Source organism: Sceloporus undulatus, chromosome 7 (assembly GCF_019175285.1).
Source record: "Sceloporus undulatus isolate JIND9_A2432 ecotype Alabama chromosome 7, SceUnd_v1.1, whole genome shotgun sequence".
NCBI classification, from domain to species: Eukaryota; Metazoa; Chordata; class Lepidosauria; order Squamata; family Phrynosomatidae; genus Sceloporus; species Sceloporus undulatus.
Window position 1 is genome coordinate 30,225,562 of NC_056528.1, and position 19,559 is coordinate 30,245,120.

Here is a 19,559-nt window from a genome sequence, read left to right on the forward strand (position 1 = left end):
GGTGGGGCCTGACCAGAGCAGAATATAGTGGCACTATGACTTCCCTTGATCTAGACACTATACTTCTATTGATGCAGCCTAAAATTGCATTGGCCTTTTTAGCTGCGGCATCGCACTGTTGACTTATATTCAACTTGTGGTCTACTTGAACTCCAAGATCCCTTTCACACGTAGTTTCATTCAGCCAGGTGTCCCCCATCCTATATCTCTGCATTTCATTTTTCTGCCCTAAGTGCAGTACCTTACATTTCTCCATGTTGAAGTTCATTTTGTTAGCTTTGGCCCAGTTTTCTAGTCTGTTCAAGTCATTTTTAATCTTGATCCTGTCCTCTGGAGTATTAGCTATTCCTCCTAATTTGGTGTCATCTGCACATTTGATAAGTATGCCCCCAATTTTGTCCTCCAAGTCATTGATAAAGATGTTGAATAGCACTGGGCCCATGACAGACCCCTGTGGGACCCCACTGGTCACTTCTCTCCAGGATGAAAAGGAGCCATGGCTGACCATCCTTTGGGTTCAGCCGGTCAACCAATTACAGATCCATTTAACAGTTCCTTTGTCTAGCCCACATTTTACAAGCTTCTTTGAAAGAATGTCATGGGAAACCTTGTCAAAGGCCTTACTGAAATCAAGATATACTATATCCACTGCATTCCCTTCATCTACCAAGCTGGTAATTTTATATATATAAAAAAAGAGATCAGGTTTGTCTGGCATGAGTCCTTTCCCCTCCGAACAGTCACCCTCAAAGGCCTGTCAAAATGGAAAGGGTCTTTCTTACATCTAAGCTGCCGAGCAGCCACTGCTGCCTCCCATGTCCTAACTTTAAGCCCCAATGCTTTGGACCTGAACAGCCCCTTGGCTGCCCCATATCCTCCCGGTGCCCCAGGTCCAGGGGGTGCCTCTACCCCTCCTTTGTTGGGACCCCAGATATTTGGGGTGAGAGGAGGGGAGAGTCTTTGGGCTTCAAGCATCTCAAGGGCTGCCATGGCCACCAGGCAGCTGGCCCTGAGTCCAGAGGCCTAGAGACCCCTGTGGGTTTTCTCCTTCCCTCCAGCACTCAGCTGCCCTTCCAGCAATGGGGCTGGCCCCAAGGAAGGCCTAAGTGGTTCAGGCTGAAGACCTGCTCAGGAGGTGGAGGAGGCAAACCTTGGAGCAAAGTGGACAGAAGCTGTCAACAAGCTGCAGCCAGAGCTGAATGGGAGAAGGGAGCTGGAAGCCTCTGGGCAAAAGAGATTTGCATTTATAGAGAGAGGAAATGCAAACAAATGCAAACCAGCAGGGCCTCTTCTTTTTCTTTCCTCCCTGGGAGAGAGGAATGCATTTGACTGGAAGCTGTTCTCATTCACAAAAAGCTGGGAAGCCATCCTTGATACTGAGCAGCAGAAGGGTCTCCAGAGGCATGGTTTTCCCCTGCTCTAGTTGGAGAGGATGCAGAGGGCCAGCCTGGTACCTTGGACATGGATATCCAGGGGTCCCTGCCACTGATTCATGGGACCTAAAGCCCTGTGCCACCTGCCTCTGGAGGGCCTCAGCACCTGCTCTGTCCCCTCACCTATGCACTGTTGGGCTTCTCGGGCGCAAGTATGCACCCTGCCTGGGAATGGGCATGGCCTCAGCCCAAGTGTGGCACATGTGCATTTGCAAGCAGCCAGTGCCCCTGAGACATGAGAGCCCTTCTTCATCGCACTGCCCTAATGGTAGGCAATGTGTGCTCCAGAGAAGGGAATCCCTGCTGGAGATGCTTCCACCTCACAGCAAAGGGAGCTTTCAGGTGGCACAATGGCCACTGGTGCCAGGAGAGGGTGAGGAATAGCTGCCTGCTGCCACACAGCCCTGGCATCTTGGCAAGGCTGCCCAGCTCAGGCAGAGCTCCAGGCACTCCTGGGCCCGCAAGGGAGGACTGATGTGAGGGTGAAGCTGCAGTGGAGGATCAGGGCTGGCAGACACTGCCAGGGAGTGTGGAGGCTCTCTGCTCTCCTGCTTCCAAGAGGAGGCAGCTTAGAACCGGAGGAAGGGGCCTAGGCAGCCAGTGATGCACAGGGTGCCTAGGAAGGCCAAACCAACCAAAGTCCCTAAAACCGAAAACCCCCAGAAAAAAACAAACAAAACAACAAAAGGGTTGCCAAAAGAAAAAAAGAGAGGGGGCTTTTCTTCACCCTTTCTGTGGTTTTATTGGCTTTTCACCAGGGTTTAGTTTCTCTGGTTTTGTATTTTTAATATTCTATTCACCTTTAGCATTTTTAGATCTTCCAGTGGGGTAATTTTACCCTTTTAGACATTACATTGGTTTTTTTGCTCCAGGGTGCTGTTATTCCCTTATAGTTTTTGCCAGAACCCTTTTGTTGTTTTTCCTAGAAAGGCCCCCATCCCCAAGGAGGCCCACCTTGAGACCAGGCTTTGGGAACTGGCCTTGGTGCACCTTTAGTCTTAGAATTGCTTCTACATTTATACCACCTTTTCCCCAGAGCTGGGACGCAAGGTGGCTAACATACATACAAACAGTACTAAGTTGGAAAGGGGCACAAATAACAAAGACATGCAAACAGCCTCGATTTAGCCATCTTGCCACTGAGCTTTTGGCTGTATTTATTTGTTTGAAACTTTCCTGCACCAACCTCCAAAATCCAACTTTTGGGTGTCAGAATCCCACACCCAGAGAGGCAGAATCACACTCCAGGGACCCCCATCCTCCTGAGGCAAATAACTCCCCCTCTGCAATGGTGGGGTTTCCAGAGCTTGGGTAAGTTACCTTTTGGGTCTACAGTACTCAGAAGCCCCCAGTCAAGGAAAGAACATCATAATATTTTCCAGCACGACCATAAAGAAACATGGTAAACAAGGCACAATTAGAAATTAGCACAGCGGAAGCTAGAAGCCAAAATAAAAGAAATAAGAAAGGCTTTGGGAAAGCAGGATTCAAGTTCCTTTTAACAGGAAGCTGAGCTCCAGTGCTTGCAAGAAGAATGAGCTGCCTTCCAAAGTGCTGTGCTTTTGATCCAGCTAGCTTTGCTCTGGGCATCTTGGTGCCTCTCTCCAGGTCACATTTGCTTTCCAAGGAATCCATCCCATGGTCGGGGGAAAGGGGGATTGATCCCTCCTTATGACTGGGGACCAAGGATCGGAGGAGCAAGTAGAAAGGTGTGGAGCATCAGGGGCCAAGGGCAGTGGGGCCACCCTGCTTCCCTTAGCACCAACCTTTCCTTGCCAGCCCTGACTAGTACTGATAAGCTGCTTCTCTTACAGGTGACGAATGGGGGGGGGGCACTCAGCTTTCCATCTCCCATCTTTTCCAATGGACATTGCTCCCCAGAGGTCAAGGCAGCAGTCAGAGGCCACACTGGGCCTTGGTTCAGGCAGGCCAAAGCCCTGGGCTCCTGGGAAGCATTGGTTATTGCTGGTCTATTCTCTTGTGGCCACGGGTCCAAGGGACCTATCTGGCCAGAGTGGCTGCAGAATGTGCCCATTGCCCATCAAGCCACGGAGCAGCCGCTGGAGCCTGACTTTTGGCCGTGCTGTTTTCCTCCTTCCATGGCTGCCCCAGTGTGTTTTTGCATTACCATTATCTCCAGAAAGGCTTGTCCTTCACTGTTACCTCCACCTTGGTGTATAAATAAGTAACCCAGCAGCTTCCAGGCATCAGAAAAAGAAAGGCTGTGTTTCTCAGAGCGCATGATGCTGAAAACAAATTAACTTCCCACAGGCCTCCCTGGGACTCTCTGGCTGTTTCTGTGAAGCACTGCTGCTCTTGGAGGGGCTGCAGACCCTGGCGGAGGGTTGCAGAGGGCCTGCTCCCAGTGAGTCTATTCCCAGTGAGTCACCCCGTCTCATCTCATGTCCAAAGTACAACAGCCTCCATTTAGTCATTTTAGAAACCTCTCAGTGCCTCCCTTGGGTCTACCTTGGACACTTTATAAAGTCACTGGAGACGTTGCAGTGCTGGTGAGGTGGAGTGGGGGTGGTGGCAGACAACCAGTTTGCAACAATAACTTGGGACCCATGAGAGACCTTTATCTAACAAGGTGGAGAGGAAGACCAATGTGGAGACCAAGGTTGGCAAAGAAAGAGGGAAGAAAGTGCAGCAGAATCAGTCCTTCCATTGTGCACTGAGCTTTCTGCAGACTGGAGGGGGCTTGCAAATGGGGTCCCAGAGGGTTTCATTGAGTGGGAAGGGGAGGGGGCCATGGGGCCTTCTCCGTGCTGCCATTGCTGCTGCCCCATTGCAACCCAGGGGTTGGGGAGGGAGAGGAGTGCCAATGTGGGTGCTGCACAGAAGGTGCTGCAGCAGCACTGGAGATGCGGCTTCCTTGGGATCTCATCAGGGAGCTTGTCAGTGGGAATCTAATGGTGGAATATTAATTTGCTCTGGAGATGTGCGAGGCAGGCAGAGCCGTTATGGGGCTGGACAGCGCCTGCAAAGCTGCAACAGCATTCAGCCTAAAAATGCAGCCTCTCCCCAGTGAGGCCCCAGGAAAGGCTGGGAGGAAGAATGCTAAATTATTATCCCCAGAAGGAAGAAGCCCTAAGATCTCCAGGGAGCCCCTTCCTGAGGCCAAGGGCCGGCCTGCAGTCTCTCCAACCAGCTGCTGGATCTTGACTGTTTCCTCCAAAGCAGCTCCTGTTTGTGAGATCTATGGGAATAGCTTCCAATGTGTATGTGGGGTGTCCCTCCCAAGCAGTCTCCTCAGACACCAGTGGGAGCCGCATGCTGAGATTTTGCCCGCTGGACCTTATAGGCTCTTTCACACTACAGACTTACAGCACTGTGATTCCATTTTAACAGTGCTGGCTGCATCCTATGGAATCATGGGATTTGTAGAATGGTGGCGCACCAGAAGAGCTTTCTGAGCAAGAAACCCTCCCTAAACTGAAGATCCCAGGATTTTATAGGATGTTGCTGTTGCAGTTAAAGTGGAATCATAGCAATGTCATTGTGTGGTGTGGAGGGATCCCATCTGGCTGAAAAGTCTAGGATGTGTTTGTCTCCTCTGGAAGAGACAAGTGCCTCTGGCCTCCCCCTCTTCCTTGAGAGCCCCATTGGGTGGGTCTGCTCTCCACTCCAAGAGGGACACAGGTCTCATCTTGGGAATGAAGGGAGGAAGGGGGGGGGTCTCAGGACCACCCATTTTGCTTCGGACCCCCACGCTGAGGCCTTGCTGTTTTCTCTCTCCTCTGTGCCATCCGCTTGCCCAGCCATGTGATGCCAGAGGAGGGCTGGGATGATATGGAATGTGGTCAGCTGCCTTCAGATGCCCTCCGACAGGTGAAGATCCAGCGTGACCCCCTCTACGGATTAGGCTTTGTGGCTGGCAGTGAGAGGCCGGTGGTGGTCCGCTCTGTCACTCCAGGTAGGCCTTGGGTCTGGGGGTCTGGGACTGTGTGCAAATGCGCGTGCACCGGGGAAATGGCACCGAGAGAGCAGCATTATTCAAAGACCAAGGCACCCAGGGTGGGGGCTGTTGGGTGGGCATGGGCTTTTCACTTGGAGAGACTACTGGTGCCAGGAGAGGTCCCACCTGTGCAGGTGAGCCAGAGAAAGCAGAAGTGGAGATAGCAAGGAGGCAGAGGGCACAAAAGTGGGCCAAGGGAGACAGACAGAGGGTGGGCACAGGCCAGAATGGGCAGGACCACTGCTTGCCCTGCATGAGGGGGAAAGGGTGTGCTCTCCATCCCATGGGGGACTTACACACACATCACACACCCATACCCTTTCTTGGCAGGGGGCCCTTCTGAGGACAAGCTCCTGGCAGGGGACCAGATCCTGGCCATAAATGAAGAGGATGTGAGTGACGCCCCCAGAGAGAGATTCATAGAACTTGTCAGGTAAGGGAAGGCTGGAACTTAAAGGACAACAGGTGTGTGTGTGTACCATCCCTAGCACACCCTTGGCACATACCAGGCTCTACCCTGCTTTCTCCCCAGGCCCTGTTTGTCCTGTTGTCCCAGACCGCCTTCCAAGGTTGTGACAAATGCACCACTGAGACCTGTATGGCTGTGCTTGGGACCCTTCCTCTGGTCCCTCCTCTGTGGCCCGGGGGGGGGGGGTTTCCTCATGCTGCCAAAGGAGGGTCTCTTCTGAAGACTGGCCAAGGGCCCTGAGAGCAGCCACCAAGTCCTGGCTTGGCAAAGGCAACGGCTGCTGTGTGGCCCCAGATGACAGCCGGGGGGGCCCTCTGGAGTGCTTCCAGGGTTGTGGAGCCCCATGGGCCCTTCTGCCAGGGGATTCCCCTCCAGGGAATGCACCTGACTCACTTCCCCCATTCTCTTGCAGGGGTGCCAAGGAGTCCGTGGTGCTCACTGTGCTCCAGACCCACCAGGTGAGAGCCCAGCTTTGGGGACATGGGGAGGAGGGCACCCCCTAACTGCCAGGCCCCCATAGTGGTGCCCAGATGCCAGTCATCACCTTTTTGTCCCTGTCTGCTCTCTCACTTCTTCCACCTGCCCATCTTGTCCGCTGGCTGATGTGCTTGCCCAACTTGAGGCTGGCATCTCTCCAGCCCTGGTGCCAGCAGCATTCAAGGGGGGCAAGAAGAGGCAGAAATCATAAAGTGGAACAGCCAGGGAACTGTCAGGCCCTGAATTCCCTTGGGGCCCTCGCAGAGAGGGACGTGCACTTTGCCAGAGAGTGCTGTGCTTGGCCAGAGCAGGTGAGGTGATGTGCGCACCTCCTGGGAAGGCTAATTGCCTCTATGCGCATGTGCCTGCATGGGAGGAGAGAGTGAGTCTCTGGCCTGCTCTGCCAGGGATCCCCAGGGAAGGCCTCCCCTCCCCAGGAGGCTGGCAGCATTTGCATTCAGTGCTAGGTAGCTGGAGCCTTTGACCAGCCGTGGCTGAGAGCGAGGAGGGCGCCCTGGTGCTCCAGAGCCCAGAGCAGCGGAACAGATTGAACTGTCATGCCATCGGCAATGAAGATGAGCTGTCGTTTCTGCTTTGATGAGCTTTTTGATCTTGGCAAAGTGGATGGGATCTGAGGCGCGAGAATCCCCTTGGTCTCCTCAAGAGGAGGAGGAAAAAGAGGGTTCAGCTGCGGGATTCAGCAAAGCCAGTGGTGGGTACCTGGCTCAGGCAGGCAGCTCTGCTCTTCCCTTGAAAGACCTGCGAGGTCAGAGCTTTTCCAAGCCCCTTTGGGAGGGAGTCCCCTCATCTGGAAATGGGAGAGCAGGCCCTTTGCCAGAGCACTGCCTCTTAGCTTATTCCAGCCCTAGCCCTCCAAAAAGTCACACCAAGTTATGAGCCAAGGAGACTGTGTGGACATCTTGAGCTACCCATGCAAAGGTCCCCAGGCTCTGACCAGTTGCCATAAGTGGCCCCAGCCACTTGCTGGAGACCTTCCTTGATCAATCCTGTCTCCCTTCCCAGAATGAGCTGAGTGTGTGGGGCAATGGCACCCTCTCTCTCGAACCTCACAACAGTCCTGCGAAGTGGGATCGGCTGAGAGAGAGTGGCCAGAGCTGGAGAGAGCAAAAGGGGTGCCAGACCAAGGCATCAGAATGTCTATGTCTCCCCAGTGGGGATTTGGTCCTCCAAGCCCTCCAGCCTGGGCAATGGAGCTGCTCTGAAGAGGCCTTTGCTAGATGCCTAAGACTGAGGCTCCCTCGGGTGAAGCACCTCCATGGGTGGGAGACAGGCACTGACCCCCAGGCAAGGGGTCATCGGGAAGTTCCTCCTTTGGTGTAACACAGCTGATCCTCCAGGGACCCACAGTCAAGGTTTTGCCGCAGGCTCCCTCCTTTCCTCCCTTCCTGCCCTCTTCACTCTCTCTGACCCTCTGACCAAACCACAGGGGAGCCCCAGACCCCCTCTGGCCTTCCCATCTGGCTTTTGTGGGCAACGGGGGTGACCTGACTTTGCCTTTCCTTCCAGTCCCCCAAGTCAGCCTTCATCAGTGCTGCCAAGAAAGCAAAGCTGCGCTCCAATCCGGTGAAGGTTCGCTTTTCAGAACAAGTCACCATTGGCGAGCCTGATCCAGTAAGTTCCCTCCCCTGCCCTTCGCCCAGTGCAGCCACCCTATCGCAGCTTCTGCGCTGCCCTCCAAGTCCCATTGTTCCTGGCAGGGCCCTGGCTAAAGGTCTCATCCTGCTCTGGTCACAGCTCCCAGATGAGAGACAGAGAAGAACTGGAGAGTGCAGCCCTCATGGCCAGCTGGTCCCACCAGGAGTGGCCAAATGCCCTGGGCTTTTATGTGCTCTTTCTTGGCTGCCCAGCCTCCAACCCTCTTCCCCAAAGGGAATGGTGTCTAGACGGCATCCGCTGAGGAGTGGGGAGCCCAGCCATGGTGGCTTCACACCTTGGCCAGCTCCCAGCTCCTCTGGAGGAGAACCAGACCCTGGAGACCACAATCTCTTAATGGCAGAAAGAGGTGGCAAAGTGACATGCCCAATGTGCATCACAGCTGCTGTGGGTGAGGGTCAAGAGGGGAGTGGGCCCTTTCTCCAAGGGACAACAGCTGGCAAGTGAGTGGAATGCTGTCAAAGCCAAAGCTCCCTTGCTCACTGGGCATGTGAGCCCCTCATTTGTAGGGGCAGAGCTGGCATAAAATGACTGGCAGGCACCGTCACTCCATCCCCCCTCTTTTCTCTCCTGTTTGCCCACCTGGGTGGCTTCCCCTACCTTTTCTGCCATGCGTGGCCTCCTTGCTGGTGCTTTGGTGGCCCCTGGACTCATAGGGGCCCAAGGCACACTGTCCCGCCTCCTTTCCCCTTGTAGGACATGCTGAAGAAGGAGGCTCTGCTCCTCATCCCCAACGTGCTGAAGGTTTTCCTTGAGAACGGGCAGATCAAGTCTTTCACCTTTGACGGCCGAACCACCGTCAAGGTAGGGAGCTGCCTTGAATAAATAAGATAAAACAAAACATCTTGCCTTCCCTGGGCCAAAAAGGGGAAGGGGGTCAGCAACTCTCTGCCTTGCTGGAGATTTTCAAACAGAGGCTGGATGGCCATTTGTCACAGAGAGGGCTTAGACTTAGGCAGGATTGGTTTGGACTGGATGGTCCTTGGGATCTCCTCTGTGATTCTACGGAAGAAGGCTATGGGGCCCAGTACAGAGGAGCTATTTCCCCTCACAAACCTTTCTCTTTCTCTCTCCATACCCCATGTGCCACCCGCCATGACACTAGGATGTGATGATGACCCTGCAGGACCGTCTCTCCTTGAGGCACATTGAGCATTTCTCACTAGTGCTGGAGTACTCCAGCCCTGAGCAGAGCCACAAGTTCCTTCTACTCCAAGACAAGCAGCCGCTGGCCCACGTAAGCTACTGGTGGATCTTGGGGGTGGACCCCTCTCCCCCTGCCTTCTCCCCCATTAGCAGCAGGAGACCCCAGAACATCCCCAGGACCCCTGGGCTTGGAGAACATTCCTCCCCCCCCACCGGCCTCATCCTGTCCCACGCTAGGTGGTGCAGAGGACCCACTACCAGGGCATGCGATGCCTCTTTCGCGTCAGCTTCTTCCCCAAGGAGCCAGCAGAACTGCTCCGGAGGGACCCGGCCGCCTTTGAGTACCTCTACATCCAGGTAAGGGGGGGGGGAAGGACAAGGCTGGAGGAGGGCCTTTTCCTGCCCTCCAAGACTCCCCACCGTGGCTCCTTGATCCGCCAGACCCATCTGTCTGTCCTCTTCCATGCAACTCTCCTTCCTGGGTGCAGCTGGGCAATTGTGGTTTTGATTGTTCTGGCCACAAGATGGTGTATCTCAGGTGGGCCTCTTCATTCTGGCCAACTTTGTGGCCGGTGGCATAGTGGTCAGGGCTAACTGGCCATCCCTGTTCCCCCTCTGAATGATGATGATGGGGCTGTGAAGATGAGCAAGAGAAGGGGATTCACCTGGACAGCAGATGTAGAAGGCTCTCTGCCCCCTTCCCGCCATGCATCCAAGAAGCCAGGCAATGGGGTGCAGTGGGGTGGAGGTCTCTTCTGAGAGCAAAGCCATGGATCCTGTGTCACTGCCTCTCCTTCCCCTTCCAGAGCCGGAACGACGTGATCCGGGAGCGTTTTGGCATGGAGCCCAAGCCGGAGATGCTGCTGGGCCTGACCGCCCTCCACATCTACATCACTGTCTCCGCCACGCGCCCCAGCCAGAAGGTCTCCCTCAAAAACGTTGAGTGAGTTCTGACTGCCCCCCCCCCATCACTTCCTCCCTCTTGGGGCCATCAGGGGCTTTGTAGGTGGGGGACAGGGCAGGCATTGGGTGCCATCCCTCTCCCTGGCAAGCAGTTTTCTTCTTCCCAACCCCCCCACTGTCTCTCTTCCAGCCACTGCCCCATGCTGCCCCCCACCTGCATCCTCCTGGGGGTCCCTTTCTGAAGGGCCTTGGCAAGATCCCAATGCTCTCTGGAGAGAGGACAGGAAACCTCATCCTGGCCTTATTCCTTGCCTGCATAGCCCCTTCTCCCCACCACCTGCCCCCCATCTCTTCTGAGGCATCCTAAGGGCAAATATGCCTTGGGTATTTGAGCCACTTCCTTACACAGCGTGGGTCTGGGCTTTTCTTGCTTGATCAGATTTTTGGTTGTTTTTATTAAAATGCCATGTTTATTAGTGGTGATCAACAGCTCCATGCCCCTCTATTGCCCGCTCTCTCCTCCAGAAGCATGGGCCGCAGGGGGTGAAGTGGGCAGGATGCCCCTCCTGCCCATCCACCTCCTCTTGCGTGGGCCTTGCTGACCTTGCTCTTTCCCCTCTTCTCTCCCTTCCCAGGAAGGAGTGGGGCCTGGAGCCCTTCCTGCCGCCCTCCCTGCTGCAGGGCATCAAGGACAAGAGCCTGCGGAAGTCTCTCTCCCAGCAGCTGAAGGCCCACCAGAACCAGCCACCGTGTGGCACCAAGGCAAGTTCCACCTGTCAGGGCTGCCCTCTCCTCTCCCTTGCCATGCCTGGGGAGGGGGGCTGGCCTTCACAATGGACAACTAGTTCGGCGGAGGATGCACTGGCTACCAGGGTTCCCTGACCAATGCAGACTGCAAGAAAAGGCCCTCAAAGGAGGGTCTCCTGGCCTGGCCCCCAAAATGTGTGCCCTCCTTTTCTGTGGCAGCCATCTTGCTCCCTGCCTTCACCTGCACGCTGCTCAGTTTCCCTTGAAATAATTAAGACAGAAGGATGGTTCAAAAGGCACCTGAACGAGTTTAAACTTAATCTGTTGCCTGTTTTATTTCTTAAAGTAAATTTAATAGGCTGATCTGTAATGAAAACGTATCTGTCAGAACATCAAAGCCTAGGAGCTAACTCCCTGCCCCACATACACACAATTTGTTGTGAAGAGTGGCATTTGAAGCCATTTCCGAACACACTGGCAGCTTGTTTTGCTTGCATTTTCTTGCAGCCAAGACTGTGTCTGCTGACACACTACAGAATTAATGCAGCTTGACACCGCTTTAACTGCCATTGCCCCATCCTATAGTCCTGGGATTTGTAGTTTCTTGTGGCACCAGAGCTCTCTGATAGAGAAGGCTAAAGATCTCACAAAACTACAAATCCCTGAATTCCATAGCATGGAGTCATGGCAGGTAAAGTGGTGTCAAACTGCATTAACTGTGAAGTGTAGATGTAGTCTGTGCTTTCTCTGCTTCCAATACTGAGGGAGGGGCCTTTCTTTACTGATTTGGGGATCACAGTGGAGTCATCCAATGCCCCATCCCTCTGGTGAGGAGCACTGAGTGTCATGGCCCCCTTCTTTGTAATAATAATCTGTCCGTACCCTATAGGACTGCGTATCCCACAAAGGCCACCCTACAAAGGCAGCCAAAAGCAATGAAAGGTCACTAAAAGGAAATGCATTTAATAGCGTCAACCACACTGGTCTTTGGCAGCAAAAGTAGCAGTGTATTTTCTGGCACTTAAAGGCAATCAGCAGCATAACGGTGCATGTTGTCCTGTGCTAGAGTCCACTACTTCAGCAGATACATGAAGAGCTTTCCTCAGTTTCTCTTCCTCTCTGTGTGCACATGCATGAATGCATGCACGCAACCACACACACCACTGGCTGCATCCAGGGTGCAACTTGTGCAAAAAGTCAGTTGTGGCAATGCTGCACAAAGCTTAAACTCAGCCACAAGAGGGGACAGGAAGGCGTGGTGTTCCTTGTGTGCCAAACCAACAACAGGAACCTCCTTCTATTTCTCTTGCAACAGCAGCCCTTTGATGCAGTTTTTCTCTGGGTGGTCCCCCCTCTCTTGCCAAGTGCTGCAGTTGGATGCCCAGAAGCCTCTGTCTCCTTCTTCTGCTGACCATAGAAAGCCTTTTCTGCCTTCTCCTCTGGGGAAGGAGCAGCACCCACAGCCTTGCCCTCCAGTGGCAGGGGAATGGGCGCATTTGCCTGCATCATCCTTGTGCTCCTGATGTGTCTCCACAGGTCTCCACTACTCAAGCAAAGCTCCAGTACTTGCGCATCCTGAATGAGCTGCCAACCTTTGCAGGCGTCCTCTTCAACACTGTGGGGCTGGTACGGTCGGTTGAACCAGTGGGAGGGAGGCTGGGGTCAGAGCAACTGCTGCCCCACCATTTCCCAGGGGCAGAAGTGGGGGCTCCTGTGGGGCTGGGTCTTAGGCCAGTCAGACCCCCTCTTCCTCAGAATGTCTCCCATACTTCCAGTGCATTTGCTCTTGTCCATCCTCCCTTCTTTCTTTTACACCTCTAAACTTTTCAAGCACAAATACAAGGAGCTTTTCTGTCGGGCAGGACCCTCCTGCCCACTTTGCACCCAAGCAGTGAGCAAATGGCTAAGGCTTAACAACAACAAAAGCCTTTAGCTCCAGGTGTGGAGGGAAGGGAAGGGATGGTGGCTTTGGGATGGCTTCACAGCCTGGCAACCTCCTGCCTGCCTGCCTGCTTGCCTGCCATCCATCTGGACTCTAATTGGCACCTACTCTGCACAGGATGAGAAGCAGCCGGCCACCACGCTTCTGGTGGGCCCCCGCCATGGCATCAGCCACGTCATTGACCTGAAGACCAACCTGACCACTGTGCTGTCTGAGTTCAGCAAGGTCAGCAAGATCCAGCTCTTCAGGGAAAACCAGGGGGTGGCACGGGTGGAAACCAGCATCCTGGATGCCAAGGTAGGTCCCCAATGCCTCTCGCCACTGCATCCTGTCCATCACACTTGCAACAAGAGGAGCCCCTTCTGCAGTGCAGGAAATTCACCGCTAAAGCACCCTGGGCACAAGTGGTCATCCAGCCTCTGTCAGGGCTTGGCAAACAGTCTGGCTATCAGTGATTCCACCGCTTAAACATGGGGGGGGGGGGGGCTAGATGTGGGTTCTGTATGTGAAATGCATTCAAGACACCAGCCTCCGGGAGAGCCAGGAGCAGCTGGCAAAGCAGTCAGGCCAAAGTCAGGCCAGGACCCCACTAAGGCTTCCTTCCTGCTTACCTGCCAGGAGGGCCAGTCACAGCAAGACTTGGTCCAGGGAAAAGGAGCCTTGACTCCTGCTCGCTTCGCTTGTGCTGAGGGTGGTGGGCTCTGCCGTGAACAGTGCCAAAAGAGAACTGGGTTGGGTGAATCCTGCACCACTCAGCCTGGGCTCCATTGGGCCTTTCCTTTCCCTGGCAATGAGCAGAACAAGCCGAGAGAGAAGCTTGGAGGGAGCTTTGCAAAGATCCATGGGGCACTGGGGTCCTGGCAGCAGGAGAGGGAAAGGCTGCTGTTGGTTAAAGGGGCAAGAAGCAGAGCCTGTGGGGTCCTCCATCACTTGGGGGGGCAAAACCTCTCAATGGAGCAAGAGCAGCCCCCTTCCAGGATGGTGAAGCTCAAAGCAGTGCTTCTGTTCCGAAACAGGCCTCAGGAAGGCCCAAGGATGCTGTGTGAGAAAGGGATGAAATCAGTCCAGGAATCCTTTGAAGTCAGGAGAGAGGCAGAAGTGGGCGGAAGATCTGCAGAGAACCCCCATATGAGACATCTGTGCTCCTTAGTTGCTGTGTCTTGTTTCCTAGAGCGGGAGGAATCTTCTGAGCCTTGCCAACTTTCTTCTCTTCCTACTTTTCTGTTTTGCCCAATTAGGAGATTGGGGGGACCACAAGGCAACCCCCCTCCTACTCTATTCAGGCTCCTGGCTCAAACTGTTGCTGTGATCATCACTCTTAAGAGCCTCGCCTTGCAAGTCCCCAAACGCTGGGGCTTGGGGCTAAAGCCTGCTAATTAGCTGTGCCAGGCAGGCCCTGGTAGCTCTCCTCCTGCAAGGATGGGGCAGGACAGCCCTGGCGCTCAGCAGCCCAATCCAGATGGCCATTCCTCCCACGGAGCCTTGTGCCAGTTTCTTCCCCTGGGTCCCAGCTGCCCCTCAGATGGGTCTGGCCCCTGCTTCTATGTATCCCAAAGAGGCACCACAACTTACCCTGCCTTTTTCTTTAAAAGACACTTAATGCAAATTTTGTACATTCTTAATAACCAAGTTCTTTACATCATGGCTTGGGTATGCACATATGTGGTGACTTGTGACCCAAGAGCAACCTTCTATGCCAAGAGGATGGTGAAATGGGGAGAAATGGGTGCCCACCCTGCAGCCCTGGGCCCAGGAGGAGGAAGTGCACCATCCAAAAGCACAAGAGGCACATAAGTGCAGCTGTAGCTCTCCTCCTGTGACCACCTTTTGTCACAGAGGTTCCAGGACTTGGCAGAAAGGAGGGGAACCCATGGTCACCAGCAGCCCCCCTTTCTGAGCCTTCCGGAGGCATGCAAAGTATGGTCTGCCCAGGCAGGCACTTGTCTTCTTCCCCTGGGGAAAGGAGCGCCAGCCACTGGGTGGGATTTGCTGCCCTGCCATAGTTGGAGGGCAGCACTTTGCTAAGCTATGTTTTTAAGGCTGCTGTGGCCTCTAACTAGGACGTTCGAGGAAAGAACTTCTCTCTCCTATTACATGTTGGGATCTGGTGGGAACGACCCATGGGCCTGGAAGGCTTCCATTGTTGCCACCCACCGTGGGTGGATTTCATCAAAAGGCAAGTTGGGAGCTGTGCGATGTTCATGGTTGATGCCCTTCTCTGCTTAGGAAGGGCAAGATGACTCAACGTGCCCCTGCTCCTGTCCCTCCTCCGTGCAGCAGGTGTGGATCTGTGCCCTCCTTCGGGGCTGGGGTGGCATCTCCTCCTTCCTGCCAGGGCTGAGCATGGCTGGCCTAGGGAGGATGGTGTTGGTTCAGCAAAGGCACTGCTCCTCCTCCATGGCAGTGCCAGCCTCCTCTGGCTGAGGGCTCCCCTGCAGCAGGTGGGAGAGGGATCTTGCTGCCTTCCATTCAGATCCAGCTCTGCTCTCGCATCTCCTCCTTCTTCCTTTCCAGCCACTGGTGCTTCTCATGGAATGGCCGGAGGCCACAAACTTCGCTGGCCTGATAGCTGGCTACTGCCGCCTTCTGGTGGACTCCAAGAGGATGATCTTTGCCCGCCATGCCAGCCAGCCCCCACCGCCCCCGCCTCCAATGATCAAGGCAGGTACGTTTCCAGCTCTCCTCTTTGCGCTGCTACAGCTGCCTCCTCCTCCTCCTCCTCCTCCTGCTGCTGCTGCTGCCCCTAGCTTCTCAGGGCTGGTGTTGGCAGGGGCAGAGGGTGGTGGTGCCCAGCAGGCATCCTCCTCTTGCTGGGGCAGACCGAGGCTTCTCTGCTCCTCACTGCCACCCCATTGGGTGCCTCTCACCCAAGGTGGCTGGAGAGAGACTGACCCAGAGGGGGAAGGGGAAGATGGGAACAGGGCAGCTGAGATCCTGCACCAAAGAGACATAGAGCAAGTTTATGCTCACCTCAGTTGCACTGAGCCACCTCATTGCAGAATTGGCATGTTGCACAGCCAAATGCATATCATGCATTGATGAAAAATACACAACTATGTACAGACATGCAGTCAGTGCACCAGGTGCAGCAACGCACAACATTTTACATGCAATGTGGAGTGAAATGCAATGGCATCATATCTTCAGTAAGCCTGCTTCAGTAATATTCAGTATGCAAAGTGATCTTGTAACACTCTTTGAGACTGACTGAAAGAAAGAAGTTGTTAGCATGAGTTTCCATAGACTTGAACCTACTCCCTCAGATGCATGGGGTGCAGAATGCCTATTGAAATGCAAAACTTTGTGGCCATGGATATGAGATGACAAGTTCAGTTTTTTTGGGGCACAAAGGCAGGAGGAAGGCTGTTGCCTAAAGCCAAGGAGAGTAGATAACGATATGAATGAGTATTGGAACATAGTGTGGGAACTCAAGAGGAGATGTGATGAACTGTTTAAGGATGCCCTCATGAGGATGGGATAAGATAACGCTGAAGTTTATGCAGTTTACCATGAAACCATTGCCTCTGTTTAACCCACTGCTGATGGCATGGAGTCTGTGGATAATTTCCAATTTCTGCTGTTTCTCTTTCCAATCTTCCTTTGTTGTCGTTTTATTCAAGGACTGCTGTTCCAAGGTCAGAGATGGACTACTTAGGAAGACTGAAGTGTTTCACAACCAGTTTTTATATATTCCCGTTCCTAATGTCTGATTTATGTCCATTTACCCTCTGGCACAGGGACTGGCCTATTTGCCCAACATAGAGTGCTGAGGGCACTGCTGGCATAGTATGGCATAAATCACTTTGGAGGATGAGCAAGTGAAAGCCCCTCTCATATGGGGGGGGGGGGTTTGATGTAATTAGAGCCTGTGATGAAATTTCCTGAATAGATGTGGAGAAAGATCTGGCATCTGGGTTTGTGGCAAGGCTTTGTACTGGTGTCCACATCTGTGTTGTGTATCCTCCTGTAGTTAAATAACTGTTTGAGGCTGTCTGTTGGCAAGTAAAAGCCTGCCACCAAGAGTCCTTGAAAGGGCAGGATTGCACAGCCCAGAATGGGTTGTAGTTCATTGATGCTACATTTGACTCAGCTGGGAGCTGTAAGCGATGACTAGTGGAGAGCTCTCATTTTCTGTTTTCAGTCTCTTCTGTAATAAATTAGTCCTGGGTACAAGTCTTGCCACATATATATTGGCATGTATAGTTTGGCGTCCCTGTTGCGGGTGTGAGCAGAAGCAATTGTATTTGAGGGCTTGGTTGTAGACCATTGGAGAAAAGATTCCTTTGCATACTGATTTTCCAGACCAACACAGCTATTTATTTGAATTCTGTAATATTCAGTGGGATACAAATTCTACACACACACTCCCAAAATAACCCATAAACAGCCATATGCACAAAGTTACTTAGGTATGCATAAGAAATGGAGAGGATGCCCGGTGGGCAGCTACTAAACAGCAGTGGGACTTAGGGGGAGGAAGCACCCTGCAGCTTTTGGGTGGAGGAGAGGGAGAGAAGGAGCAGGTGACGCCCTGCAGGCTGCGATCTTTCCTTCCAGCCAGGCAGAGTCCTAACGCTCCCATTCCTCTTCCTTTTAGATTATGCCAACGCGCCGCCTGCCAGCCACCGGCCTGCCCCCGTGGGGCACCTGGGAAAGAAAGAGAGCAGGGTCCTGGGTGGCCCTCTCCCCAGCCCCTGTGAGCGCACCCCCCGAGATCCCGTGGACTCGGACTCGGAGCTCGTCCGCTTTTGCTACCTGCACATGCGGGAGCAGAGGAAGGAGCGCAAGAACCGGACGGACATCAATGAAAACCTGATCTTCTTTGAGGAGTCCCGGCCCCGGACCAAGTCTGACCCAACCCCCAAGAGCTCTGGGCAGGACTGCGAGGGGGTCGCCCAGGACTATGACCCGGACGGCCTGGACCGGAAGCGCCGGGCCAACCGTACCCGTGCACACACCATGGATGGCCATGGCCACAGCCGCTCTGTCCAATTCTACTGTGACTCCTGCAAAGCCAAAGTCAAGGGGGGCCAGGGGGCTGCCACTGTTGCCACCTCCATATCGTCCGCCCTCAGCACCTCTCGCAAGGGTGGCAACCCCAGCGCCTCCCGTGACAACACGGTGGTGGACCTGACGTCTCTCCCGCCACCTGGGAGTGACGAGGAGGATGAGACCACCGCCCTGCTCCCGGCCATCGCCGCCCCTCCGCCTGGCTTCCGGGACAACAGCTCAGACGAGGACGACTCCAAGCGCCGAGCGGCGGCTGTGGCAGTGGCGGCGGCAGCGGCAGCAGCCCAAAGCCAGGAGTCTGGACGACACCTCTGTGGGCTCCTCTACGACGAAATCCCAGTGACACTCATCGACAGCGTGCAGACGAGGACGGTCAAGGACCATGCGCAGGATCTGGACGATGCACTGGTCTCCACCCTGCAGGCACTGGAAGCTCTGGCTGCCTCGGAGGATGGACCGCACCCCCCGCCTCAGCAGACAGCAGGTACCCGTACCCCTAACCTTCCCTCCTGTTGGCACTCTCTGCCAGCCTTTTCATCTGCTATTTGGGGCAGAGGGATGCTAGTGGTCTGGCTCAGTCCCTTCGATGGCATAATTTCTAAGGGAAAGGGTCAGAATGAAGGGTTTGGGCTCTCTCTGGACCATTTAAGGCCCCGAAGAGGTCTCTTATTTCTTGAACAGGTGACCCACAATACTGTCCTCATGTGGCCCAGGCGCCACCTGACCCCCACATCAAACCAGCTCTGTCCCAGGGTGGAGCTCCTTGCATGCAAACCCTGGCTCCTGGGCCAGTTGCTGCATGGCTGGAACTCTAGCTGAGATGGAAGTGTGTCTGCACATGCCTTCAATTCAGTTCTTGTAACCTCTGCAAATTCCCAAGTCTGTGGGCAAGAGTACAGTCATGCTGGCCTTGTATGCATCAGCATCCAGAAGAGGGTCAACATGACCTCAGAAACGCCCCATTGTCTTGAAAGCTGAGGCATAGACAAGTTGCCCAGATAAGCCCCTTCTGAAGGGATTGATGGACACCTAGGTTGTGACAGCAACTTGACACTTGTTTGGAACTGAAAATCTATGCTTCGTACGTAGCATGCTGTGACCACACAGCATTTTCCTAGGAACTTCACCCAGCACATCCTTAGGTGTCTTTCAAGCAATGCAGAGGAACCAGAGATTGCTCACGGATTTGCACGTGACACATTCCTCCTGGTAAGACGGCAGCGTTCCAGTGCGAGCTCCCTGCCAGCCTGGAGGAGGGCCACACGCTTCCCCTCCCTGGGTCACTTCCTGACCTTTAAAGGATGAGTAGTCAGGGAAGTTGGGCACTCCTCCACCAAGTGCTCCTAGGACCCTTTTAAATGTTACTCTCTTACTCATCTCAGCCCCTTGCAGGTGTCATTTTACAGACCTTTTCCTTCCTTAATAAATGTGCCAAATTATTTGGGGGTTGTGACTTTGTGCTAGTAGAATGAGCAGAATATCATTCTACTAGCAATACAAAATCAGGAAAGGCCCTCATTTTAGGAAGGGTCTGGGCAGATCCTGTCCTCCCCCCCACTGCTGCTGCCCAAAGAGAGCCCGCTCCCACTTTCAGCTCATTCAGAGGATCCAGAAGGGTTCCTTTCTCAGAGTCCACCTTCTGAGAATGCAGAGAAAGAGACTGAGAGAACCTGGCTATCTCTGGCCCACTTTGGGTCTGGCAAAGGCACTCCTCCCTCCTTCCCTCTCTGCTTCTTAACCCAGGGGCCCTAAGGAAGCCAAACCGGCCACTGGAGCCATGTGGGGCCAGACCAGCTGGGC

The 19,559-nt window shown here is 54.1% G+C and overlaps 1 protein-coding gene across 4 annotated transcripts in view; it reads left to right on the forward strand.

The window, feature by feature from the left end:
• Nucleotides 1-19,559, forward strand: part of FRMPD3 (FERM and PDZ domain containing 3) — a 43,445-nt gene that overhangs the window by 19,202 nt on the left and 4,684 nt on the right. For 2 of the 4 annotated variants that reach the window (XM_042478137.1, XM_042478135.1), the window contains 13 exons: nucleotides 5,195-5,349; nucleotides 5,722-5,824; nucleotides 6,273-6,318; nucleotides 7,865-7,969; nucleotides 8,708-8,815; nucleotides 9,117-9,248; nucleotides 9,395-9,514; nucleotides 9,964-10,100; nucleotides 10,696-10,822; nucleotides 12,344-12,433; nucleotides 12,867-13,046; nucleotides 15,264-15,414; nucleotides 17,347-18,243. In XM_042478137.1, coding sequence (XP_042334071.1) covers nucleotides 5,202-5,349; nucleotides 5,722-5,824; nucleotides 6,273-6,318; nucleotides 7,865-7,969; nucleotides 8,708-8,815; nucleotides 9,117-9,248; nucleotides 9,395-9,514; nucleotides 9,964-10,100; nucleotides 10,696-10,822; nucleotides 12,344-12,433; nucleotides 12,867-13,046; nucleotides 15,264-15,414; nucleotides 17,347-18,243 — 2,344 coding nt within the window. In that variant the 5' untranslated portion in view covers nucleotides 5,195-5,201. Of the gene's footprint in view, nucleotides 1-3,704; nucleotides 3,814-5,194; nucleotides 5,350-5,721; nucleotides 5,825-5,923; nucleotides 6,319-7,864; nucleotides 7,970-8,707; nucleotides 8,816-9,116; nucleotides 9,249-9,394; nucleotides 9,515-9,963; nucleotides 10,101-10,695; nucleotides 10,823-12,343; nucleotides 12,434-12,866; nucleotides 13,047-15,263; nucleotides 15,415-17,346; nucleotides 18,244-19,559 lie in introns of those variants that run through there. The other 2 variants (XM_042478136.1, XM_042478138.1) reach the window with 2 other exon arrangements.